Below are 25,952 nucleotides of genomic sequence, written 5' to 3'. Positions count from 1 at the left end.
ATTGTTCGGTATGTTCATTTTTCTCTTTTGAAATTCAAATATTTTCATTCAATTATATTTCCCTTGTTCTTTTTTACATCCCTTTCATTATCTTTGGGCGAAATGTTTCAGTGCGTGGGCACGGACTCAGGCTCAGATCCCATTAGCCCATTAAATTTGCTTAAATTAAGTTAATAAATACAAGCCCAAAACTTTCAATCAAAATCGTTTTCGATTTATTGTTCCATAACGCTTTAAACTAACTAATTTTCAATACTCGGCATTCGCTTTAAAATTCAACAAAATTAAAATCGTAGGAGAGCCCGCTTAACAATACTACATAACGTAATCGTAAACAATGCAATGAATTAAGAATAAGTTAGCACATTGAGAAGTTTAGAAAAATCTTATCGAAGGTGATGCATGAGTTGCTTTACAGGCTAGACAGTAGTAAATGTAAACAAGTTTTAAAGAGGTACTTTAAGGTCGAAATAAACTATTAGCTAAGGCACCGAATTGGTAGCAATCGCAATGGGCCAGGTGGTAGGTCCTTTAAGCACTATATCCTCCAGAGCATTCTTGATCTTGATGAAGCGTCGCTTGAACTCCAAGCCGCAACCCTTGGACAGCCGGAAGTCCACTAGAATCTTACCGTCCATCTCGATGATGTGCGCCTTGAAGACCAGACGCAGCTTATTCCGATCGACGGTGGAAACGGTGACCACACCATCGTCACCCACTTTGCACGTATAGCCACCCAATCGCTCGATGGTGCCCACCAAGCGCTTGATGGTGTCGTCCCATCGTGTGGTCACAAAGAATCGAGTCATTCTCCGCACCAAACGCTGGAAATAGTTCTGCGAGGCGCTCTGTGTTTGATTCATTTGCGTGGCCAACAGGAGATCATCCAGCAGAGCTGGCTGTGAGAAGGAGTAACTGGGCCGTGCCTCCTGGGCAAAAGCCTGGCGATCGCCACCATCCTCCTTGGACCGACCACTGCCCAGTCGCACATTGAAGTCATCATCGCTGCGCATGGTAGGCATGGGCTGGGAACAGTAGTTTCGCGAGATGGAGTCTTCCAGGCCATTGCTCAGATGGGCGCTCGACTGCAAGCGCTGCCTCTTAGCCTTCGGCGAGCAAATCTCCAGGGCAGCCGCCGAGTCCACCAGGTCATAGGAACGTTCTGCGGAAAAAGAGAATATTAAAAAAAAACATTAGAATTAACAAGTAAAGGCTTTACAACCACTCTTTTTTGATAATAACATTATAAAGAAATAAATAAATATGTTTAGTTAAGAAACGCAAAAAGCAAATCAAGCATAATGCAAAAACCATTTGGTTTTTGGTAATAAAGCTCTATGGAACATAGACACACCATACAGCTAAAATCACCAAAGAACAAATAATAAGCAAACAAAAGAGCAACTCATAGGTAATAAAATAATAATAATTTCAAATATTCACACAGTTCATGAGTTTTAATAATAATAATCACGCCGTTGTAACTTACATTTGATGATTGATCTGCAGAAGCCAATGCTTTGGTAATCTAGCTTTATGAAGTAGTTTAAATCTATCATACAGCTAAAGCGCCAAAGCAACGGCAAGGCAGCTACCTCTTAAAACACAAAGCACTTCTTACATTTAAATTATAATTCATTTGTTTGTAGAGAAGGCCTCACTGGCAGCGCAGGTACAGAGCGAGTCCCAAGATGTCGAAAGCATTGAGAGTCACTAAGTACCTGAGCCATCGCGTGGGCTTGAATACATCATTTGCACCGAGATAAAGACACTGATCCATATGCACTTTAAATAAAAACATAGGTCTACCATTATCTGCAAACTGCATGTTGCACCATTTGTGATCCAGGGTTTTCTCCAGGGTTAATCGCGTGCCAGGACTGGTGGCCAAGAGCTTGCGGAGCAGTGAAATGGCCAAGGTGTCCAGTTTGCTCCAGGGAGTCTGCAGTTGCCAGTGATCGTTGTCCTTCCAGTTGATAAACTCCGTGCAGCTGCTGGAAGGCTGGTCCCAGGGCAGTTCTGAAATAGGCAATCAGAAATCATGTTAATCATGTTATCATGTATTATATTAAGTAAATCTAAATGATAAAACACATGGATAAATTGACTTGGCAAGCGGGTGAAATTTGATCAAATCATTCCTGTATTTGTGGCTGTTTGAGGTTGGTAGCTGGTGCGTTGTTAAGCAATTTAAGCTGGAGCTTTGGTATAAAAGCTTTAGATGATATACAATGTGCGTGAAACAATCTACAGCTAGAATACCAAAGAAACAGCAAAAATGATAAGTAGTGCAAGAGGAGAAATGTGAGCGTAGAACCGAAAAATAATGCATGTGAGACTGATTCCGTTAAATGCGACAAGCTAAATCGATGGTAATGCTCTGGATTTTTATTTTTTCGTATATGGTTTTTCACTGTTTTCTGTTTTTTTATGAGAGTGCACAAAAATCACGCAAAAAATAACACAAAAATTAATTAGCGAAAAAAGAACACGTAAAGGGTTGATGTTGCACCGGAATTTCACTTACCACCCGCCAGCATTGTGACCAGAATTACGCCACAGGACCACAGATCCGCCGGCTGGGCGTGATAGGCCTTCTGGAGCACCTCGGGGGCCACGTACGGCAAGGTGCCGCAGCGTTTGTCCAGCAGTCGCTCCTTGCCCTTGCACCTGCTCCATGTTAATGCCGAAATCGCACCAGTCGTCGGGAATTTGGGGGGAGAAAACGTAAAGAGAACATACAAAATAGAGAGATAGTTCGGGCTTTAGTCGGGGATTACACAGCGAGAAATGTTAGGTCTTAGTTACATTTTCTTATTATAAAAAACATTTTGTTATAAGAAAAACCTATGACTCATTATGGATTCTATCATCATCATTCTATCATATTAATACCAGGTCTCAAATTTTGTTATTAAAATAAAAAACCATTACTTATTAAAGATTCCATCGCAATCAACACAGTTCTTACTTCAAGGGTTCTTAAGAAAGCAAGTATGAAAATCTGCATGGTAAACAAACTTAAATAAGGTGATAAACTAATCCATTTGTTTTCTTTTCCACCCCTCCAGACTTACCATCTTATATTCTTTGTGTAATTGATCCCCTACGATTATTTTGTTTAAACAGAAAGCTCAACCCGAAAAAATCATGAAAGATAAGCTTGGGTTTCGTCGTATAAACAAATACGATTTACGACTGAATTGATGATTTAAACGAAGTTTGGGAATAAACTTATAATTGCTGACTGTTCTTTTTTACGCTATTTAAACTATTTTAAACTCTCTAATGCAGGCTAACGATTTAAATGAGTTTTCGCTTAGTTGCGAACTAAAACCACCGGGGGCATGTTTAGTTTGGCTGTTTGTGCCGACAGCGTTTTCAATTAACTATTCTGCTTGTTGGTCAGTTTGGCGATGAAAAACTTTTACCCGCCGGTTAGCCAGTGTTAATGGATTTTATACGTTTTCCACGCAGTTTGTATATTTGTATATGCTTTAAAATGGACTGCAGGGCAGGGGACCTTTTAAAGCAAATGCTATTTAAGTTGTCAATTTAAGGGTAATGGATAATCGAAAGTTCGTCTGACGCACTATCTTAAACTTGTTTAAAATGCATCCCTTTGAATGCACCCCTTTCTATTTCCTATTATAACCAATCTATAGTGTTGTACCTAATACCTAAACATGGTGGCCATGCCAAAGTCGGATATTTTCACGTTGTCGTGCTCGTCCAGCAGCAGATTTTCCGGCTTCAGATCCCGATGGGCGATCCCACGCTGATGTAGGTAGTTAAGTCCGGACAGGAGTTGTGTGAAATACCGCTGGGCCTCATGCTGCGGCATTCCCACATCGGGCTCTGCAAAAGATAAACAAATGATAATATATGGTTAAAAAAGATGAAGAATTCACTTATTTTTTTTGGATAAATATAAATGCAATTAAGGTAGGACAGTTTAAAAAATACCTGTGGCGGAAATTGAATTACAATGTTCTACCATTTTTGCAATGTAATAAAGGTATGTTGTATGCCTTCTTTCTATATGTATTTATATTTCTTTATGGACATTTTCCAGCGGAACTCGACGCACGGAAAATGGGAAAAATGTGCAGCAGAGCAAAACCACCCAGGGCAGGTCAGTTTGGGCAGGTGGAAAAACAAATGTAACGCATCCTGATGTGCTTGTGTGAGTGTGTGTGTGTCAAGGATTTATGGGCTTAGCCGGTTGCAGGTCCTTCTACGGAACAACAAGAACAACAACAACAGGAACAGGATGAGACAGCCGCCATGCAATCAACAGTTTTATGAAATTTTAATCAAAGCAAACAATGCCAAAATGTTTGTTTAGCTGTCATGTTTACCTCTTGGTTTTGTAGTCAAAATATTACGGCTAGCTTGGTTTCTGTTTTTCCATCTTGGGGTTTTTCTATAATATTTAACCCTAAGGAAGTTGGAATATCTACTCTGTTTCTTAATAAGACATTACATTGCCATCATTTTTTTTTCTAATCGGTTAATGCATGACTTGTTAGAGCTCTTTTATATTTCCCGCAGACATGTCTCTTGGTTATGAAAAGGATAATGCAACAAACCACAAGGTTTTTCCAACTTTGCAGCCACTTTGGAGTTATGTAGAGTGGCACTCGGATGTGCATTGAAATAATCAGGACGGAGATGCACAGATGGAGAAACAAAGGACCACACAAAGCCTGGGAGGTTATCACCTGGGGTTACCAACAGCTAGACAGATTGTATTTCCCCTGCCTTTCACCTGATTGACTGTCAAAGGCAGCCACATCCTGCAACCGGGATCAAACGTCATCATCTCATTTCCCCCATCCATCCGACACTTATTGATTTTACCCTAAACCCCCCACCTTTTTCCAGCTTTGGACTCTTCCACTTTGATGGCGGGCAGGTCAAAGGCAAAGCGAAAAAGCTGAATTATGTTTAGAAATTTGCATCGAGCTGATGGAATTTGCCATTTTGATTGATACAATTCGATAGTTCTTGAGTTACAGCTTTCCATGAAAAAGGTCTTAGGAGAATTTGTAAAGAAAATATAATATAACAATTTAAATAACATTTAGAAGGGTATTTACTTTTAAGGTGAACTCATTAAAGAAACCCTTTTTTAACGAATGAAACTATTGCAATTCCCATGTGAGAAATGCTTGAGAGTTCTGGAAATCAATTAACATATGTAAGGATGCTCTTGAAATCCCTACCAATTTTAATTGCTTTTCCTGTTCCGACCAATTTGATGGAAAAGAGCAAACAATTGGCGAGTAAAAACTTCTAAGTAATCATTTTTCAACCGAAGCAGCATCAATTTCCACCGAGTTTTCCCAACAAATTTTCCCCCCAGTTCCTACTTCCATTCTCTTCTCTGTATTTCCTTGGCTTCTTGTCACTCTCAATTTGTAATGCCTTAAATGTTGATTGTGCAGGGAGATAAAGTTGGGCAGGTGTGCCACGCCCACATCTATAAGCGCAGCCCCCATCTGTGTGCCACATTGTTTGCCATTCATTTATCATGTGGCATGTTGCTGGTTGGCGCCATTTGCACAACTCTTTTGCCAGGGGTAAAATTAAATGGAGGCGACTGCATGATGCACTAAGAAAATAAGTTATTGCTTATATATTTGTAGCTTAATTATTAGCTAATCAAATTAATATTTTTAAATTATTCAAAAGTTTTAGCAGACTTCAAGAAGTCTAAGTCTTGAAGTTATGCAAACAATCAAAAAGGAGCTAAGGGCTTCACTGTACACGTATATTTCACGTAGTAGCCAACAACCAGCGCCTTAACTGGTTGGGAATTATAGCGTCGCCAGAATGATACACTTAGAAAAGCAGACTTAGACCTCAAGGTGTTGGACCTAACAACTTTATTTGGTGAAACTATTGCATTTGTATTATTATTTTTATAAGAAATAGATTAATATTCCCTTGCAAACACTTTTCTTCCAGTATCTGTATCTGCAAGCCATCTGATATCTGTGTTTAAGTATGAAACGAAATATTGACAGACTTAAAAAGCTCGAGTACCGCAAATAAAAACGGCGTGATGAAAAAGTACATACATTTGCATAAATGGGAAGCCGAGAAAATAAGATGGAAGCAATAAAATTGCAGGATGTCAGTAACATTTTAGCATAATTAATTGCATTTTACAAAGTGGGAGAAAAGTATGGTCGCCCCAACAGTGCGATATTATGGCAAGGCAATGGAAATGAGCGAAATTACTCGAAATTTTCATTTGTAATTGAAGCATAATTTATATCGAACCCCCTTCTCAGATTGAGTGAATGGCCGAATCGTTTGGGAATCTATAAGCTCACCCGATTTCAGGATCCTCGTTTTCATCCCCCCTATTTTGAGGGTGTATAAGCTTAATGGATGCATTTCTGTGCAAACAGACAATTAAACTCACACATACGTTCGCAGTGGAGGACATCTGGTTGCGTGTGTGCATCTCCATTATGTTTCATTTGCATATTGAACCTATTTATGGCAAGCCATTCATTGCACTCTGCCTTTGCTCCATCCCTATAGGCTGTCCCCCATCCCTCTCTGCTAACCAATTTTCTATCCTGGGTGGGAAAAAGGACGCTTTGTTGCCTATCCAACAGGCGATAGACCGCTAAAACCATAGAAGAGATGCAAGCGTGATATCTGATGATGATTCGATTTCGTGAGTGACTAGATAAGTGATTGGGTGATGAGTTAAAGTGACCATGGCATGATTTTAAAATCGTTCAATATTATTCTCATGAATGCACTAGCCAACTACAATCCTAGTTTTCCATATATACAGTTGTTCAAAAGTGAAATAATAGGCTTATAACAGCGGTCGGCAGCCTCCTATAGGAAAAAAACTATTCCGACACACGTACAGTGTACTACGTCGGGCGGCGCACAACCAAATTCTCATATAAATGACACTGTGTTGAGTGTTTATAAGGATTTTCATTATTATTTGTATAATTCTATAGTTCTACCTTTCCCCCACAAAGTGGATATTCAGCTGTATTTATGATACAATACATTAAAAACTATAACTTTTCATTTAAATCAAATAAATAGGGGTTTTCAAATAATAAATTTGAATGCCTTTATAGGCCAATCTTTAACTTTGTACTTATTGACACTTGAAGTTCAAAAGCATTAGTAATTAAGGTGCCCATCACTCGAACTTGGTAACATCTCTAAATATCATTAAAAATGGCTTAGCAACCGGGGACTAAATATGGCTGCCACATTGATTATTACACCATCTACCCATGCAACATCCCCTGCGGGGAGGGCGGAGCAAAATGTTGGCGATGATGATGATGATGGTGATTGGGAATTGGCGAAATCGGGGGCGGTCCAGGATGAGGTGGCAATCAATGCAAGGACGCCACTTCCATTAGGGGCAATCTCTCTCCGCTTCCACACTCGCTGCTCTTCGGCTGACCTTTTGCCAAGCTGTTAATATTTATGAAAATGCCACGAGCTTGGCACCTAGTGTCCGTCTCCCTTTTCCATTTGCCCCCCCCTCCCTCTTTGCCTGTACATTTGGCAAATTGTCATTGCAAAAGAGACAGAAAGCTGGCGTAATGAAGATCCGTATCTTGTCAGTCTGATTTGTCGTTCCCGCTGCTGCAGGAGGAATACATAGATAGATGTGTGTGCGTTCCATTTCAGTTCACTGGATGGCAGCAGGCAGGAGGAACTTCAAGTTGCACCCTCAAAAAGTACAACAAGACCGCTGTCAGTCGGTTTGTTTTGCCCATATTGGCATATTTGCCCCGTCTGGCCGACGTCTATATGACTATGTGGCATCTGCGCCATGCCCCCCTCTATGACTCCTCCTATTTTATTTCCCACTTGGATGAGTTTCGAATGTAGGATGATGCCAAACACACACACAGAGGCAGGAATAATAATGAACCATAAACAAGAGCAATCTTATCAAATCATATTGAGAATAAAAAGTTCTTAGAATAACTGATTTCTTAAGATGTAGCCAAGGCAAGAATTTCCTTCTTTACCTGTCTTCATCATTATCATTATCATTGTTTGTCCATCTATAATCTTCCTTGAGACATTACCCTTCGTAATCCCCATTCACTAAGCAGATTTAAGCAATATTCTCAACTATTTCAAAGCATGCTTTGAGGGATAATTTCATTTATTGCATTCTATGGTTTCCTGGCATGTTGGCCAAGTTTCATCCCGGATTCTGGCGTATGGCAAGTTGAGTGGCCAGCAAACTTTAAGTAGCTCCATCAAGAGGCTTTTGCTTTGATATAAAGCTCAAATGGTGGTGACTGGGAATGGAATTGAGGCTGGTGGAAACTCTTTTGTAGTAAGGAAAGGCTTAGAATGGTAAGCCATTAAGCAAAATACCATCAGTAGAAGACTTTAAACAAATATTTCTAGAGGTCTGAAATATTTAATAGGTTCAGATCCCAAAACTTTTTAAGTCTTTCATATTTTCTTTCCTCTTTTTAACTGCTACAATAACTGGTTTATCAAATAACATATACAGATAATGTCCTATAATACATTAACTTATATGTTGGTCCTGAGTGACCCAAAGAATTAACATAGGGACATTTTAGTGGCTAGGTTTTTAGTTCTAAATTCTAGATTATAAAAACACATATACAAATAATGTAGTACAATAAATTGTTGTATTTTTGGCCCTGAGAAACCCTAAGAATTGAAATACTTAATATCGTTTTAGTGGTTTTAAATGCAGACGAGAAAATGGACCTAAATAGACTTAAATCTATAAAATAAAATATTATTTGCTCTTAATATTGCAAACTACCGATTTGTATAATAATCTACATGCATAGTTGTAGATGTTAAGCACAATCATTAAAATAAAACTCACCAATTCGATCGAATAGCTCTCCGCCGGCGGCGTACTCCAGGAAAATGTACTCCACGGTGCCTTGCGAACGCTTGCCGAAAAATCGCAGGATATGCGTGTCCTGGAGCATCTTCTGTATGCAGACCTCCTTGCGCACTGAGTTCGCCGCATCCGGATGCTTCTTTAGATCCACCATTTTCATGGCCACAGCCTCGCCAGTCTGCCGGTTGATTAGCAGCTTCACCCTGCATAGAAGATATCGGATATAGTCGGGGATTAGTTGGGGTATATATGACGCAGGACGAACTGCAATTGCAGTTGCAACGTTGGTGTCTGTGTATCGACTGCTCTCCGTCCGGGTGCATCTAGTGCTACGAATGCCGTGTGTCTGTCTGTCTGTCGTTCGTTCGTTGTACTCCCGTAGTCCTCAAATTCCCCGGACCCGGACCCGGACACCGGGGACATGCGCACTGAGGAGTCCCTTATAAAGGGGGGCGCACAGCGGGTGCCTTCGGGATGAATGTATACAGCGAATACGCCGGAAAAGTGCGTTTCAGTTAGTATTTTTTTTTTTTGCTCTTTTGCTCTGCAGCATTTCCGGTTTATTGACTTCAACACACACACACAGACGCACAAAAAGGCACGAGGACATTTGTAATTTATATTCAAAATAAAGATCGTATCGTAATTACTTTTTTAAAAAATATTTAAATTAAAACTAAACTTTAAAGTGAAATATTATCATAATATTTATCCTTGCTTACTTTAGGATCTAAGATCGTCAAGGTACTAACGCTAACGAGGATATAAAGAATGTGTACAAGTCATTCATATGGGAATTTCTTTATATTGTACATATCTATACCTTAAGATGATTATTTTGTTCTTTAGAAAAACTATTTTATTTGTTAAAATAAAAACTTCTCTAAACTTCCAGATTTCTTGATGATTAATGCAGGGATCTGGCTTTGATAAAGATTTTAAATGTTTGGTTTTCCATAACTCTGACAATTTCTATCATTCGATCAAAATAATTCTACATGTAGTGGAATTTGAAATTAATTTTGAGGACACTCACTCGCCGTAGGCACCTTCGCCCAGAGTTTGGGCCAAAGTCCAACCCTCGACGAACTCCCTGGTGGCCGCAGGACCTGTTCCCATTTCCGTAGCCGTTGCCGCCATGGTGTCCTGTTCTTTTTCACCCAACAAAAACAGAAACAGAAACAACAGCAAAGCACGCTAATAGTTATGCCTCAGTTTCGTTTCGCTGTGTTGGCTAGTGTTGATAGTTTAATATCCGGTTGGCCGTATCCTGTATCCTTGTTGTAGCCTTGCCGCCATGTGCGTGGCGTTGTCCTTGTCATCTGCCGCCGAATTCTCGCTCAGCTTTCGCCACCTCGTGCATATCTGAAAAAGAAGAAAAACAAATAAGGAGATTAGTGGAAAGTTTACAAAAAAAAAAAAAAAAGAAAGGGATGAAGAGGGGCTTTACAGACAACAATAACAAACAAAGAAAAGCGTGAATATTTTCTAATTTCTGTTCCACAATTCCACAACGTTCCGCGGTTGTCATTCACAGTTACTCGACAAACACACACACAAACGCAAATTGAAAAGCACATGGGGATGCTGAATTCGAAGTCTTGTGGTGTAGAGAAGCGAGAGATAGAAGAGAGAAAAAGAGCGGCAATCGTTAACTACTTTTGGCGGCCCCTTCGCAGTGACGCTGTTAATATTTCATCCTTTGGCATGGTCATGGTTCGTTCGTTCGCCTCTTCGGCTTTCCTTTCGGCTCCTAATTCGCAAGTCCTTCGTTTTGCGCAACCGCTTTGCAGCTCGTGCGGCAAAAACAACAAACAAACAAACAAGAATAAAGCAATCGAAGCGAAGGACATGGAGTAGAGTGAAGAAGAGTGTACTCGTTTTAGAGTAGAATAGGAAGCACAGTGGTTGTCAAAAGTTTAGAATAATAATATTTTAATTGTAGGCAGTGTTACAAAAATGAATCCTCTTATATTTGTGGAAAGTAGCGTAAATAAAATCCTATTATAATTGTGAAAGGTATTCATCAAAAGTATGTTATTTTTTAGTTCATATGATTTATTAATCATTTGTTACAATAATCAGATTTTATATCCAATTATTTAAAGAATTCACTCAATTATGTGCATAAGTATGAATAAAAAAAAATTACGAACTCCGTAAATAAAATGTTTTACCGTGAAATTAGTTAAACCTTTTCCCATTCTGCCCATTGTACTAGTTCCTGTTGTACATTTAGCGTAGGTATGTTTGTATGTACACTATGTTTGCAATTACACTGTGTGGGTGGATATGGGGGATTTGGAGGGAAAAGCAGAGGAAGGGAAAATAAGTGAGATGAGAGAGCAACCTCCTTCCGCAGAATCTTTCTTCCCTCAGCATTTTGCGTACTTGTTTCCCCTCTTTCCCACCCCTTCCCATCATAAAAAGCTCTCCCATTTAAACTCGCTCTTATTCTCTACAGAAACCCCCACAAACTCCACCTCTTGCAAAAATATGACGTAGTCGTTACGCTTGACTAGTTCTAATTTAATGACCGCTGCTGTTGCTCTCTGAGCTTGCGCTCAAAAGAGAGAATCTGATTCAAAGAGGGAGAGAGCGCATAAAGAGGATGCTGTTGCTTTTTCTTGTTCAACAGGCCACTATTAACATTTTTACTTGTGTGTATTTGTACATTCAACAGAGTGGAATTTTTCCTTTTTTTTTTCACATGGGTGTGTGTATTTGAAGGTTTCCTTTCGTTTCGTTTTTCTTTCTCTTCCATGGGCTATTTTTAGGTGTCCGCCATTTGAGGAGCTTCCTAGTAATACTTTCCTCCCCCCGTAAAAAGTTTAAATAATTGAAAAGTTTCAAGAAATCGTTTTTGCATTCGCAATGAGTTTCGATTGTCATGCAAATTGAATTGGGGGATTATGAGAAGATAGGGGGTGAGATAGGGGATAACGACGGTTAGCATTTGTTGTTTACTGGTCCCTAAGGGATCATTGCAAATTATCATTTCTTCAACGGAAAACAAATGAAAGCAAATATTTTTTTAATTTAACATTTTTAAAGTGGTAAAAAAAGTAATACTAACATTTAACTAACACTAAAATTGTTATTACTTTATATATTCACTAGTCTTTAAAAGGGTAGTTTACATTTTTACCTGCTTCTCAAAGTTTAGTTAATTTGTTTCAGAAAATATGAAATATCCTGGCTAAATTATTCACACAAAGAAACCCTTTTCGCCGTTTGACAGAATAAAAGATAAGTTTAGGTGTGGGTTGGGAATGGGGAGATATAGGATAACATGTGTTACACTGCTTTAGCCTCAACTAAAAAGTGCCGGGAGGGCGGAAAAGGGGGCGTGTCAGAGCACGTGTTGACAGCCCAAGGATAAAACCTCAAAAGTGACGGGCAGCCCAAAGGGAAAAGGGGATGGGACGTAGGGAAATGGAGAAATGGAGGACAGATGATACCGGATGAGTAATGAAACTCCACTAAAAACTTTGACAAGTTTTCACCAAACTTTCCACAAAAGCATCAGAAAAAAGTTCAGCCAGAGATATCAAAGTTGGAAAAGTATGTTATGGACAAAATTTCAAGTATTTAGGAAAAGAGGAAGAGAGGGGTAGAACAAAAATTAGTTTCAAAGGCCTATGTTAAATCCCAAGAATATACTTAAAGAAATAATAAAGAAAATATGAAGTATTTTTTCTAAGGCTTAATAAAAACAGGCTGCTCGAAAATCATCGTGAGTTGTGAAAAATCCTTTAAAATCTTATGCAATTTAGGTTATGTGGTTCTATTTGGTATTTTAAAGGTGTTACCACCCCAGAGGGTAGAGGCATATCCCCAAAGGTTAAACCCAAATCATTAAAAAATTGTCACCTGTCATGCAATGCTTTATAAATGATATGAACTTGCTTAACAAAGAACCATAAATTTGTCTTGCCACTCAGCAAGATTTAAGGGACCTTTTTTATCAGCAAAAATAAATGACTAACGAAAAAGGAGAGTAAATCTTTTAACGATGTTTTCTTTTTTTTTTTTTTACCAAAAAAGTCCGATCAGATAAATGTCTTTTCCTGCGAAAACTTTTATTAGCTTTATGTAATGAAATCTGGGAAAATCCTATGACTAAACAATTCGGTGAAAATGAAGTTCACAGGAGCAGGAGAGCGAAAAGGTCCGGGTAGGGCTGTGAGGCAAGAGACAGCTGGAAAGGATCCAAAAACCGTATCCTAAACAAACAAGTTACAGAGTTAAAATCAAATAAAATTAAAGAGTCAAACGAAGCGAACACTACACTGCACACTCAAAGGCGATGGGGTTAAAGTGCGATGGGTGGGTGGAAAGGGCAGTGGGTGGGGATTGGAGCGTGTCTTTGTTGCCACACCAACACCGTCTCACACTTTAGTTACACTTCAACATTTTCATGGCTCGGTGGAAAAGGCTAAAAAGCGAGTCAAGTTGAAAAAGCAAACTAAAAAGAGGAAAATTGTGTGAGGAGCAAGTTTCGATATTACACAGACATTAAAACAATGGGATAGCTACTAAAAAATTTTAAAAAGTAATATAGCTCCGAAAATATGTGATACTTTTATTAGTAAGCTACAATCTAAATAAACTGAATTTTAATCCTGAGTATTAAAGTTGAGAAATTAAAAATCTCCGCCATTATATGAAATTTATAATAATAACATTATATCATCCTGATAAAATATAAGCCCAAAGGTCTCTTATTAATTGCAGTCAGTAAACTATGAATTTCAATAATTTAAAATGAAATGCTTCGTTTTTAAGTGTATTCCTGGACAAGTGGCTTTTTCCTGAATAAGGGAAGGGGTCGAACTAAAAACTAGTCGCCGGCTGAGTGGGCAAAGGAGCAGACTGAAAACCAGCAACGAGTAAAATTAATGACATTGTGGGTAAGTCACATCAAGTCTGGAGAGCATGGAGTATGGAGTTCAAGTCCGGCAAAAGAGTAAGTCAGGCTATCTGCGACTACGGGCCATGGTCAGCATGCTGGCTTTATTGGCTGATGCCAGAAAACCCTGTAATGACGTTGGTTAATGGTTAGCCCAAGCCATTAGCTCCGATTTCTAACAGGGGATTTGGTTTCCTTCACCAGAGATTTAGCAGTGGGTAGAACGCAAGCGAGGATTAGAGGAAAGGAAATGGATAGCAGTAAACAAATTTATGAATGTTCCTTTATGATTCGACAGAAAGTTAAAAAGCATGAGTTCCCGTTGTCTGCAGAGTTTATTATCCGTATGTGGTCCTAAACTTATTACTATTGTGATGTGGTTTAAAATCGTAAAGGTTTATTTAACTTGCCCTTCCAATTACCCAGTTAAGTAAAGGCTATAATGAGATAAGTTACCCCTTTGATTAGCTTTTGTTTAAAGATGCGTGAGTGAATCTCAAAAGCAGATTGTTAAATCCTAAATTAATTGAGGATCACAATACTTAAAGTTGGTTAACTTTTTGTAAGAATTTATATGAAGCCGTCAGTCCAATTTAAAGAATTGGTTTTTCTTGTATATGGTAAAGCTGAATCCATCCGAATATATTTTCAGAAGCTAATTGATATTTATAATTATAAAATCAAATGTAAAATTAGCTTTAACCAGAATCAACCGAGGATAGCATTACTTAAAGTTAATAAACGTTTATAAATTGAAATGTAGCCCTCAGACCCATTTTGTTTTTTTTTTTTTAATTTGGTAAACCTAAATTTCATGTAATCCATCCGAATATATTCTCAGAAGTAAAGTATTATTTATCTTTAGAACACCAGAGGTAAGTGTCTGCTACTGTAACCAGAAGGGACACACTCCAATCATCATTATAGAGCATTATGATCTGTCTCGTTTGCGATGAATGATATAGCCCACTAATTGCAGCGGAGAATGCCCTGCTTTATTGATCGCTTGGGGATTATGCAGATGCCACAGGAGGCTGGTTTTTAGTTTTTCATTTCTTATTTTTTTTTTTAATTTTGCATTTTATCTACCGGTTACAGGCGCTTGAAAGTCCACGGACCTCGGAGACCGAGGAGCGGACTGGAAGACTTGAAGACCTGAAGACTCGGAGGCTCTTGGCAACAGCGGGGAAGATATAACTTCGTTACCAGGACAGAGAGTCGCTGGCTGAGGTGTCTGTGTGTGTGTGCGTTCGTATCTGTGCGGGGCCGATAAGGCTAAGCAAATACGAGTTTTGTAAAGTATTTCAATTTGAACATTCGCTTTTTTTCCCATCTTATTTTATGCGCCCTGTACATGAAGCACAAGCTGCAGGAGAAGAAGAAGCAGCAGCAGCAGCAGAAGGAGGCTGCGAACAGGAAAGCCAGAAATGAAAAAAGATATTGCATGGCCATAAAAAAGCCGCACACAGATACACACTAATACACGGGTACAGTGAGAGAAAAGGACGGGCCTAACAGGCTGGCAGCCAGACGGACAAGTGGCCAGACCAGCGCTGCAAGTTTTTTCCTGCGTTTTTTATTTATTTTTTTTATATATATATTTTTTGTTTGTTGCTTTTCTCCCTGCTCCGTTGGTAACCTCGAGTTTTTCCTTTTTATTTCGCGGGCGTTGCAAAAAAGAGGAGGGGGAAAAGACGCACAAGCCAAAGAGTGGCTGCAAAAAATATAAATTAAATGCCGCATGTGCAATTTGTTGTGGTTTTTAAATATACTTCAGAGTAAGGTATCTTTCTTTTGATTATACGGATTGGAAAATAATTTTCGGATTCTAAAAGTTCATATTATAAAAGTTTGATTAGTGAATTTGTTTTAGTTTTATTTAAATCCCTCTTCTGAGGATCACAGAGGAAACCTACTAAGTTGCAATAAAAATGAAAAACAGTTAGAAAAGCAAGCTGTATATCCCTTAAATTTTTTTTTCATATTTTGTATTCCTCATTGTCTTCTACAATATCATAAAACTGGTGATTTTGGAATTGTGTGCTATCTAAACTTTCAAATTTAAATTTCATATTACCAATTTTGGAGTAGTTAAATTAAAGGTCTAAAGGACTTTGTTACATAGTATTCTTTACATTAGGCGAGCTTTTTCTTTCTTTCTTTAATTTCAAGTTCGTGTTGGAAAACTTTTGTTTAGTATGCAATTAGCAAAGCCATTGATATTATAGACCTTTTCTTCTCCTATCAGGATTTCAATATTTAATGTTTACTTAGGAATTTAATAAAATGTTGTTGGTTTCTTACATATTCTCCATGATTCTCCATATTATTTTAGGCGACTTGGAACGAAAGGGCGCCGAATATTTGCGAAGCGGTTTCTTTGACGGCTTCTCCTTCAGGTTCATCATCTCGTTCTGCTTCTTCTAGGAGATTGAGGAACTACCCCGAAACCGAAGACCGAGAGACCGTATGAATAGGAACCGAACCGTTTTGTCCTTTTTTTTTTTTAAGGATTTTGTCGAGAAAGTCACCACTGAAAAATGTCTTCCGTCCCTTTTCTTTGTTGCCTCCTGAATGGATGCGGCACACAAACGCACACAGACGTATCCGGTATCCTGCGAGCCGCGTTTTGTCTGTATCCCAATTTTAATGAAACAGCCTCGTGGTCCTTGCACTCCCATTTCCCCACCTCAACCTTCTGCACACGTTTCTCTCTCTGCCACGCCATTATCCTCCTTTGCGATTCGATTGAAAAGCGCCGCCTACAACTGCAGTAGTAGTTGTACTACTATTAATTCACTATTACGATGCGGCGAGGTCTCCTAGTTCAACTATGTGTTTCGCTTTCGCTGTATCTGTATCCGTGGCCAGGCGCTTCGTCCTGTCTGAGATATTAATTTACTATTTTGATGCGGCGAGGTCTTCTAGTTGAACTATGTATCTCGCATTCCCTGTATCCTGTGGCAGGCGCTTCGTCCTGTCTGAGATATTACTTTACTATTACGATGCGGCGAGGTCTCCTAGTTGAACTATGTATTTCGCTTTCGCTGTATCTGTATCTGTATCCGTGCAGGCGCTTCGTTCGTTCAAATCAAACTGCCAAAGCCAAACGTAAGTCAGCAACGTAGTGTCAGAAAATCGTAAGCCACCGTAAGCCTGCCTCGATGGAGACTCGAAACTTCCAGAGAGCGCCGGAGAGACTGGGAGAGGCGGAGAGAGCTTACGCTTGCGCGCGCCAAAAACAAAATGCAGGAAGGAGGATGAAGTGGAGAGAAAGAGGGATGCCAGTGGCAGTGGTGGTAGACTCCTCTCCTCTCGCTCTTCCTTTTTCCCACAGCATCTGGCAAGTTCAACTTGCTCTCTCGCTCAAGTTCAGCACTGCACAGTGGGATGGTCTCACAGGGATCATAATCTCTACTTTAAATATTATTTAATACTACCTAATTTGATTTCTTATTAGAGAAGTTTTAGTTAACTTAATCGATGTGTAATATTTTCGAATGTCGAAGATCAAGGATCAAGACTTCTGTGCAAAGAGACGTGCTATCTTTGAAAATCAAATATGATACTTATATAACATTTCTCTCGTTTCAGTGTCATATATCTAATATATATTTGACCTTTGCTTAGAAAACATATTACCTTTCCATTAATACCATTTAAGGTATTTTCTGTGGTTCCACCCCACCGTGCCCTGTCTCTGACCACCGCTGCAGAGGCTGAAAGCCGGCTACCGGCGAGGGCTGTTGCTCCTTTGGCTATTTCCCCTCTCTGTTTAACCATTGCACAGTAGAACTCGCTTTCAAAATTTACTCGTAATATCAGAATTTAAAAATTATTGGCCAGAGTAAGAATAAATACATGAAGTAAAAACTTTATTTGGTTGGATGCAGATAAAATGTAGATTATTATTTTTTTTTTTTTAGATTTAATGTTCACGCTATTCCACTGTACGCAGCTTACCTTTCGGCAGCTTCAGTTGACTTCGCGTCAGAAACTCTCGCCGCAACTCATGTGCGTAGGAATTGGAGTGGACCTTGTGAACAAGGATTTTTAATGTTCATAGCTAAACACAACGAAATTTGATATTTTGAGAGTAATTGGATTATGCATTAAATGGTTGAATGCGTTTCATAAGTAAACAGAGTTAAAAGTTATGTTGTTGGTCCTAGTAAGCTTGAAGAAATAAAATCGAATTGAGAAAAATAAAAAGGTGAAACAGTAAACTTCAGGTTTTATAAACAGATTTAGTCGATCAGAACTGCCCCCCAAAAAGAGAGCTATAAATATTTAATTTAACGTTATTTTAGACTTTCATACTCGGGTCCACCCAAAAAAAAAGTTCCTGTACATATTTATTTTAATAGCTTGCGCCATTTGTCGAACTGCTTCTTTATTTTTGATTTCGCTTCGCCTTTCGCTCATCGAATAAGACCGCGACTCCAGACTCGTTTACATATACATAGGCGACATATAGCAATGTACGTATGTACATACATACATACATATGTAAAGCGTGTGGATGGTTTCGTCTGCCCCGCTCCACAGCTCCTCCCTCCCCCCTTCCCCACCCCTTCTGGACTGTCTCCTTTTCGCTGACTACATCAATATTTATTTATGTACATATGTATGTACACATATTTATGTACAACTGCGTAACAACAACAATAGCAGCAGACCTATGCATAAAAGACAACAACTACAGCATCCATTTCACCACTAATAACAACAAAAACTTCTGCTTGACAACCCCGCAAAATAAAGAAAAGGGAATAAAATAAAGAAAATCGCAAAAGAAGAAAAAGGAAACAAAAGACGCACGCGGTTGCCACGGAAACTGAAACTTTCGGTTGTGTGCGTGTGTGTGAGTTCACACTCTGAGGCGAGAAGAGAAGCTGGGAGCAAAAAAGAGATGAGAGAGCAACAGCCGCCGAGAAAAAGGAGACAGACAACTTCAACTCCCACCGCCCAAATACAGTACAACTTCGCTAAATAAACTAAGCTTAGCCACTAAAAATTGCATTATTCTTTCAAAACATTACAATGGAAGGCTATTTTCTAGCAATCCATTTTATTAAAAAAAAAAATGGAGTTATTACATTGATAGCGTTTATTGTATCATGTTTTGTACACTAACTAATGGAAAATTGATAGACATGAACAATTAAAATTACAAAGGAATGTAACATAGTTAACACCGAAGGTTTTAAAAAGAATTCGGACCACATTGTTTTTGAACAAGGATTCATAAGTAACAATACATTATTTTTACATTTTATTATCAACAATTCAAATTGCAGGTATTAATTAATAAATGTTAGTTCTGGATGTAGGACTGTTTATACTTCCTCTACTTTCCAAATCTATAGTTCCCCCACTCTCCCATTAATTCTTACGTGCTTTGAGGAAATTTCTCAATGTTATTCTATTGTCTCTGGGACAGATTATTAGACTTAATTGATGGGCGCGTCGGTTTTGCCAAATTAATAATAGATCCCAACACAACAACAATAGAATGCAGCGGAAGGGGGTTTATTGATTAAGGATTAATGCTCACTCACAGTTTTTGATATGATTGCCAAATATTCACTTCATCCCCTGATTGAATTAGGGAAATTAAATGGAAACGAAGTACATCTTAAGAGCGCTTAATTGATCGAATGTTTCGCAAAGTAAACATTCCACAAAAAAGATTTTTTATCTGAACATATTTGGTTGCAAATAAGTGCTAAGAGACCACAAACAAATTTATACCTAAAGATGTTGACATCAAATATTTATTTTTCTTTCATAAATAAAGTTATAAAGAAAATCAGTCTGCTGTGCAAAGGTTTTCGCCTGCTATAATAATACGAACATCCCATAAAACAGCCGGAAAATCGCAGATGGGGCAGTTTTTGTGTAGTATCAAATAAGTATGAATGCACATTTCCCCGAATACGTGTCCGCATTTTAAAATAGCTCGGCGATGGGTTTCCGATTGAAACTTCAACTTGCAGAAGTAACATTTGTTTCCGTCGGTTATCTTCTCCAGTTTGACCAAAAGACTCCGGTTCTCCCTGTCGATAAATGGCTTCAAATCCTTATCCTGGATCGCTAGTTTCTCTTGCAGCTCCTCGGACTTCCTCTTCTCCTCCTGCACTTGGTTGCGCAGGGTGACCAGATGGATTTTGGCCTGGATCAACTCTTCCTTCTTTTTATTCTCTGCTCTCTCCTTGTGGAGCTCCAGGATCAGCTCCCTCCTAAGCATCTTCGAAATATCTTTGTTTTCCATTTCGCTTTTTAGTAATAAAAATCTCCACAAATTTTACTGGCAAGTTGAAGTTCACAGAACAGAATGATTTGACAGGAACTAAATAGACTTGACAGCTCTTTACTATGATACGCCAGTGTTGGTTAACCCCTGCCACTTTTAATCTGACCTGATAAATAAAGATAAATTTTTATATGACCATACCAAATCTTTAGTGGTAATGTTGCAATCAACTTACAACATTTGTAGGTAGCAAGTCTTTTTAAGCACTGTTAATCATGACACCTAAAACTTCAGTTGTGACAGGGCAGATTTCATAACATTTGTGTTTTCTACGCAGATTTGTCTAAAATTTGTGTTCCCCCTTGCTATTTATATTTATATATAACAAAAATGAATAAAAGCCTCGCCAATCAAAAACCAAAGCCGCGCTCCATATCGGGAATGCTAAAGAGGGAAGTCGCGGAAGAAATCGTGGAGCAAAGGAAACTGGGCGCACAACTGGACCGGCAACTGACCGAGGATGGCAACAAAGTTCCGACACTCAAAGAGCTACGGGATCAGGACAACGAGCTGTTCAAACAATTGCAAGAGGAGATGGAAAAAACTGAGGTATTGCGCCAAAGGATTAAGACCAATAAAGAAGCTGTCAATAACGCGACGAGCGAATTGCGGAAGAAGCTGGATATTATCGACCAAGAGAATAGCTGTTGCATATGCTTGTTGCACTGGAGTGCGCGAGGCCACCATAGGCTGGTGTCGCTAAAATGCGGCCACCTTTTCGGGGAGATGTGCATCCGCACCTACTGGCGGCAGTCAAATCGGTGCCCCATCTGCAGAGTGGTCAGCTACGAAGACGACATCCGTCAGGTGCATCCATACAATTGTGACAGTACAACCGACCAGTAATCCTTCGTATGTAGCAGCACCTTGGACGCAAGCCTTCGTTGGTCATCAAAAAACTCCCAGTTTCAGCGAAGTTCTAAAAGAATGCCGAGGAAGTGGAGACTTTTACGTTTTAATAAATTCTGATATCTTATTAAAACCATATTTAACGTCTAATTTTGTAATTTTCCCTACTGTATAGTTATTTTATGGAATCTTAAAAAATGAATTGACCCAACATTTTAAATTACGGAAGGGAATTTATTTTTTATTACATGATTTATAAAATTATAACGCTATAGTCGAGTTGCCCCGTCTATAAAATCGCTCTGAGTTTCATGTTTAAATAAAATAAATATTTGGTTTACCTAAAATGTCTCGCAAAGCAAAGAATATGTTTGATCCTGCCATTGCATGTAAAAATGCAGATTAATTAGGCTAAGGCCAATATCCTAACCGGTTTTCAAACCAAATTTATCTAATTTTATAGGAACATCCTTTTAAATGATTTTTTTTGGTTCTTGCTTCAAATACACACCAAGCAACGAGTAAAATATGTATAATATGAGGTGCGTATGTACCTTAATCAAAAGACTTATGAAACAAAAATCTTTATATAAAAGTGGCAAGATGCTTATTTTATACAAAAAACAATCGTTGCTTGGTTTTTTGATTATGATACATAGCGTACATCAATGGGAATTGCTCTTCGAGGTTCTTTGGTGGTTTATTGCCTATGGTTCGTATTGCTGGCGGCCTCTCTCTTTTTGGCTGGGCCTTCGGTTCCTCCTTCTTCCATAGCTTTTTTCCGACGAAGATGAGTTTGCCTCCTTGGCAAAGGTCCTCTCGTCTTGGCCAAAACTCTCTTCCAACGGTTGGTATGGTATTTCCAGGTACTCCTCCCGCTTCGGCTTCATGGTCTTTCGCATTTCCGGGCTGCTGTCCAAATGGGACTTGGCAGATCCATACAGGCTAATGGAATTGGCCGAACCATCGGCTGTGTAATAGGAATCACTGATGGAATCGTTTGCACTGTTGAGTTCCTTGGCAGTGCTGGGTTGTTTTGGTCGGCGCGGTTTACATGCTTTGAAGAATTCGGGGTCTGTGATGAGGGGAAAGCTGCGGCGGCCGTTTCTTATGACATGGATGGGTCCTTCTTGAGGCTTGATCTCTGGCAGATCGGGCATCGTGTCCTCGGCCATGGACGACATTCCAAAGTGTCGCATAATGGCCACCAACTCCATTTCCGCGGTGCTGTTGTCCTCCCAGTCGGCCATGGTGGCATGCTCCCCGAGCGGCCTAGTGCCCGATATTTTCTGGATTTTCTCCATCATCTGGAGGCTCTCCCTGATCTCCCTACCCTTTCCGCCTGGGCTTCCATCGACCTTTTCCTGCTCCGAGTTGCGCTTTTCCCGGGCCGACAGATATTCGTAGGTGGCCTTGGGACGCGGACAGAACTCCTGTTTCTTCTTGGCCTCGTAGGCCAACTGGCCGTGGATAAGGTTAAAATCCGGCTCCATGTCCACCAGATCATCCTCGAAACGCGAATTGGGAACCCAGGCCATGATCGTTCTTGTTCTTAAAGCGAAATTTAGTTGTTATTTTCTTCTGCATCAGCCCTAACCTCAAACTCACCTTAAAACTCCCTAACCTGTATACACAAACAACTAAACAGTTAAACTCCCGGAAAAATTCAAATGGTTTCGTGGAATTTTTTTTTTTTAAAGACAAAACAATATGACCATCCCTCACGGTGTAGGAAAGTTGCGTTAGTACTTTTTTGGGCAGAGCTCGTGTTGTGGTGAACTCGGTTCACACCGGTGTGTGGTGAATAATATTGCGCCAAAAAGTCAAACAAAAGGAAAACGGGGGAAAAGGAAGAGAAAGGGTAAAAGCGGGGCCAGCCAGCAAGTCATTAAATAAACAAAGCGTTGAGTTCCGCGGATCAAGAGAAATATTGGCCCCAAATTATGCACAGTTGACTCAACTCACCAGCGGCGTCTTTTCCGGCTGCTCGTTTTGCTTTTGTTGCTACGTTTACACGAATTGAGAGTTCCTGTTTGTTAAATCTATAACTTTTCCAGTTCACTGGGACTCAAATCACTTGATCACAGCGATCATGCCATTACTTGCGGACAAAAGTAATTAAAATGCAAAAAATCTGCAAACGCTGCTGAAATTACTTTACTTGGTGGGAGTAGTGTGACCGTGCCTATAATGTTACAAAATACCATATGGCCGTAAAATACAACTATATACCATTGCCATATAAAAATACCGTTTATTTAAAATAAGTTTTCCTGTTTTGTTTTAATATATATTTTTTAATAGCAACTTAACTTATGAATAACGCTTTAACAAATATTCAACTAATATTTTTTTATAAGCTTAGAATATGCAATGTCAATGCCTTATGCCAAAACTAGTTGTGCTCTGCTTAATTCGTACACTTTACACTTAAAACTAAAAATGGCTCTTCTCAAAAATATATAAACTAATCCAATAGTTCAGGTGCCCTGCTTAGAGTACATGTCCTTGATGATCTGCATGCGAGTCATTCGAGTGGCGCACAACCAGGAGTCCTTGATTTGAAAGGCCTCGAACCGCTTGCGATCTTCCTTGAAAGGCTTGTAATACACATCGTAGATTATCCGCAGAATGCGCTGCACATTGGCCTTCGAGGGTTTCTTCGACAGATTCCGAAATACTTGGTTCTTGGACAGCTTTGTGTATTTGCCATCGTCCCACCAATCGGGAAAATCCGCATCCACATCGTCAGTTTTGTGCTCGTCGTCTTCAATTGTGGGCGTAATGTGGTGTACAGCCTTCAGTGATAAGGAGTTGGTTAGAGAGCTATGTCTTTCCAGAGTTAAGAGTTATATCTCACATGAGGGGTACTCCAACTCCAGTCCAGTTCTATGGCAGTGGTCTGCTTAGCCTCGACTGGTTTCTCTTCAGCCAGCATTTCGACGAGCAGTTCCTCCTGCTGATCCTGCTCGGCTAGTGACAAGGCCAACTCATCGTCCAATTCCTCCATTCGCTGCTGGGCGAAAACTGCCTGCTTCTCCGCGGCCAGTTCCAGATTTGTGGGAGCTCCTGGCGGTGGATCTATTGATTGGAACCACCGCAGCTGCCCATTTACATTGACAGCCTGGTTAGACGAAAATTAGAATGAGAAATTTGTATATAAACATGTAGTTTAGTAGCTTACAATGACTTGCTTATTGCTGATGTCTCCATGGATTATCTGCGGCTTGCAAATGGTGATTATGGGCGGCTGCTCCTCTTGCATGGGCTCATACACAAACTCCAGCTTATTTTCCCCCTGTTCCTCGTCGACGAGGTCCTCGATGAGACTGCTAAGCAAATTCTCCTTTGGCTTGGGCAGCGCTGTCTCTACCTTTACCTGAGTGTCCTCTTTATCTAGCTGATCCTCCAGCATCTGAACCTCAAGCATGTGATGCTCTAGCAACTGGTCTTTTTGCTTCTGTTCCCTTAACTTCTGTTCCTCCAGCTGCTGTTTCTTCAGCTGTTGCTCCTTCTGATCCTCCAGCATCTGATCCTTCAGCTTTTGCTTCTCCAGCCTCTCTTCCTCCATGCGTAACTCCTGGCGCAGCTCCTCGGCGGTTTGAATGGCCTCCTCGATGCCCGAGTGGCGCAGCTCATGGTGCCGCTTAAGATTGCCCTTCCGGTCGGAGCTGTAGGTGCACAGGGAGCACTTGAAGGTCCTGTGGCTCTTCTCCGGATTGTTGTGCACCATTATGTGGCGCTTGAGGTCGTAGGGGCGATTCGTCTCGTACCTGCAGCCCATCACCTGGCACTGAATCTTGGTCGTGCGATCCAGGGACTGAATCTCCGGCAGCCGATCCTGGGCACCAGGATGCTTTGTGGATATGTGGCGCTTCAAATTGGAAGACTTGTCGGTGCTGTAGACGCAAAAGGGACAGCAGTTCAGCTTGGAGTCCATGGGATTCGAGTGGGACTCCTCGTGGCGCGCCATGTTGTAGGGCCTGTTGGTCCGGTAGGGACACCTGGCCACGCTGCAGCGGAACTTCCAGACGGCGCAGGGCTCCTCTGCTTCCTCCAAGGATTCCTGATCCTCGCTGAGCATTGCAAACTGGAGTCCACAAATGGCGCGATGGGTAATACTAATGCTACAGTTGCAGCCGGCACCGCCTATGGTTTTCTGTGCATCTTAAGGAGCCAGCCATATTGGAGAGTTAGCAAACTCTGTGTTGTAATGGCATGGCTTCTTTTTTATTTAATTTTGATTTATTTATAAACAGATCGGAAATACCGTACCGTATGTTGCTATTGTTAATTTTTAGTATTTTTAGAGTGACCGTTTCTAGTGTAGACGATAGTACGATAAAATACCAAAAAACAGGAAATACCGATAAATCAACAGCTGTCATTGCATTCGATTGTGCATATATCGATACCTATAGTTATACTCGATATCAGGAAGCATAGCTATCGCACGACAATCGAATTAAGGCCATCTCTAGCATTGTTGGCAGAGCTTCCAGTGTTGGTAAACGTCTTTTTATTGCGCGGTCTTTTTGAAAATAAGAAAAAGTGATAATAATTTTATAAAATTCTGAAAAATGAAAACTATTTACAAAATAAAGAAAATAATGAATGCCGAGTAAAAATTTGTATGGTTTTGAGTCTTACTACCCCTTTCCACCAAAATCTGGGTGGGGACCAGCGACCTGCACTTGGCAGAGTTCATTATCCTTGCCGCCGTTTTACTACAGGACACATGCGCCCTGCAGCGCCTGCATTGCCGGCTTGGCGTATTCATTGAGTTTTTGGGGCCACCATTCAATGGAATTCCCCCCGCAGCCCCCCTCCAAAACTCGGTTCAGAGTTCGTCTGGGCTGTAAGATTCGGTTTTGGGATCGGGAGTCCTTGCAGTTTTTCAGCTGTTTCGCCTTTTTCACTCGCTCAGTTGCATGTCGACTGCTGGCCAAGGCGCACGGAAAACT

At 40.1% G+C, this 25,952-nt stretch overlaps 4 protein-coding genes across 5 annotated transcripts; 1 reads left to right on the top strand and 3 right to left on the bottom strand.

Annotated features, from left to right (window-relative positions):
* Positions 1-192: 192 nt before the first annotated feature.
* Positions 193-23,151, bottom strand: LOC119546051 (serine/threonine-protein kinase grp). 2 transcript variants are annotated; one of them, XM_037852114.1, is made up of 7 exons: positions 22,954-23,151; positions 9,948-10,276; positions 8,891-9,114; positions 3,681-3,858; positions 2,528-2,670; positions 1,810-2,019; positions 193-1,162 (listed from the first exon to the last, which is right to left on the bottom strand). In XM_037852114.1, the coding sequence occupies exons 2-7, from the start codon at positions 10,049-10,051 to the stop codon at positions 483-485; spliced, it is 1,539 nt and encodes a 512-aa protein (XP_037708042.1). In that variant the 5' UTR covers positions 10,052-10,276; positions 22,954-23,151; the 3' UTR covers positions 193-482. The 2 variants fall into 2 exon arrangements, with proteins under 2 accessions (XP_037708042.1, XP_037708043.1); XM_037852115.1 differs by lacking the exon at positions 22,954-23,151 and adding an exon at positions 16,128-16,851.
* LOC119546054 (E3 ubiquitin-protein ligase rnf8-A) lies at positions 20,388-21,116 on the top strand. The gene has a single exon (XM_037852118.1). It carries the CDS (start codon positions 20,470-20,472, stop codon positions 20,983-20,985), a length of 516 nt encoding a protein of 171 aa, XP_037708046.1. The 5' UTR covers positions 20,388-20,469; the 3' UTR covers positions 20,986-21,116.
* On the bottom strand, positions 21,193-22,725 carry LOC119546053. The gene is made up of 2 exons (XM_037852117.1): positions 22,597-22,725; positions 21,193-22,539 (listed from the first exon to the last, which is right to left on the bottom strand). The coding sequence occupies exon 2, from the start codon at positions 22,524-22,526 to the stop codon at positions 21,696-21,698; it is 831 nt and encodes a 276-aa protein (XP_037708045.1). The 5' UTR covers positions 22,527-22,539; positions 22,597-22,725; the 3' UTR covers positions 21,193-21,695.
* A 137-nt stretch (positions 23,152-23,288) lies between the features above and the next one.
* LOC119546052 (RE1-silencing transcription factor) lies at positions 23,289-25,277 on the bottom strand. Its single transcript, XM_037852116.1, has 3 exons — positions 24,173-25,277; positions 23,849-24,112; positions 23,289-23,786 (listed from the first exon to the last, which is right to left on the bottom strand). The coding sequence occupies exons 1-3, from the start codon at positions 25,070-25,072 to the stop codon at positions 23,469-23,471; spliced, it is 1,482 nt and encodes a 493-aa protein (XP_037708044.1). The 5' UTR covers positions 25,073-25,277; the 3' UTR covers positions 23,289-23,468.
* Between the last annotated feature and the right edge of the window lie 675 nt (positions 25,278-25,952).

Source organism: Drosophila subpulchrella, chromosome 2L (assembly GCF_014743375.2).
Source record: "Drosophila subpulchrella strain 33 F10 #4 breed RU33 chromosome 2L, RU_Dsub_v1.1 Primary Assembly, whole genome shotgun sequence".
In the NCBI taxonomy this organism is placed as follows: domain Eukaryota; kingdom Metazoa; phylum Arthropoda; class Insecta; order Diptera; family Drosophilidae; genus Drosophila; species Drosophila subpulchrella.
This window is presented reverse-complemented; position numbering and strand designations above follow the sequence as displayed.

Bases quoted from the DNA above. Each gene is read 5' to 3' on its own strand.
- LOC119546051 (XM_037852114.1), bottom strand. From the start codon at position 10,051: ATGGCGGCAACGGCTACGGAAATGGGAACAGGTCCTGCGGCCACCAGG. The intron at 9,115-9,947 runs GTGAGTGTCCTC...TCTTCTATGCAG, and splicing joins GGCGAAGGTGCCTACGGCGA to GGTGAAGCTGCTAATCAACC. The intron at 1,163-1,809 runs GTAGACCTATGT...CTTTTTCCGCAG, and splicing joins CATGCAGTTTGCAGATAATG to AACGTTCCTATGACCTGGTG.
- LOC119546054 (XM_037852118.1), top strand. From the start codon at position 20,470: ATGAATAAAAGCCTCGCCAATCAAAAACCAAAGCCGCGCTCCATATCG.
- LOC119546053 (XM_037852117.1), bottom strand. From the start codon at position 22,526: ATGGCCTGGGTTCCCAATTCGCGTTTCGAGGATGATCTGGTGGACATG.
- LOC119546052 (XM_037852116.1), bottom strand. From the start codon at position 25,072: ATGCTCAGCGAGGATCAGGAATCCTTGGAGGAAGCAGAGGAGCCCTGC. The intron at 24,113-24,172 runs GTAAGCTACTAA...TCGTCTAACCAG, and splicing joins TCAGCAATAAGCAAGTCATT to GCTGTCAATGTAAATGGGCA. The intron at 23,787-23,848 runs GTGAGATATAAC...TTATCACTGAAG, and splicing joins GGAGTTGGAGTACCCCTCAT to GCTGTACACCACATTACGCC.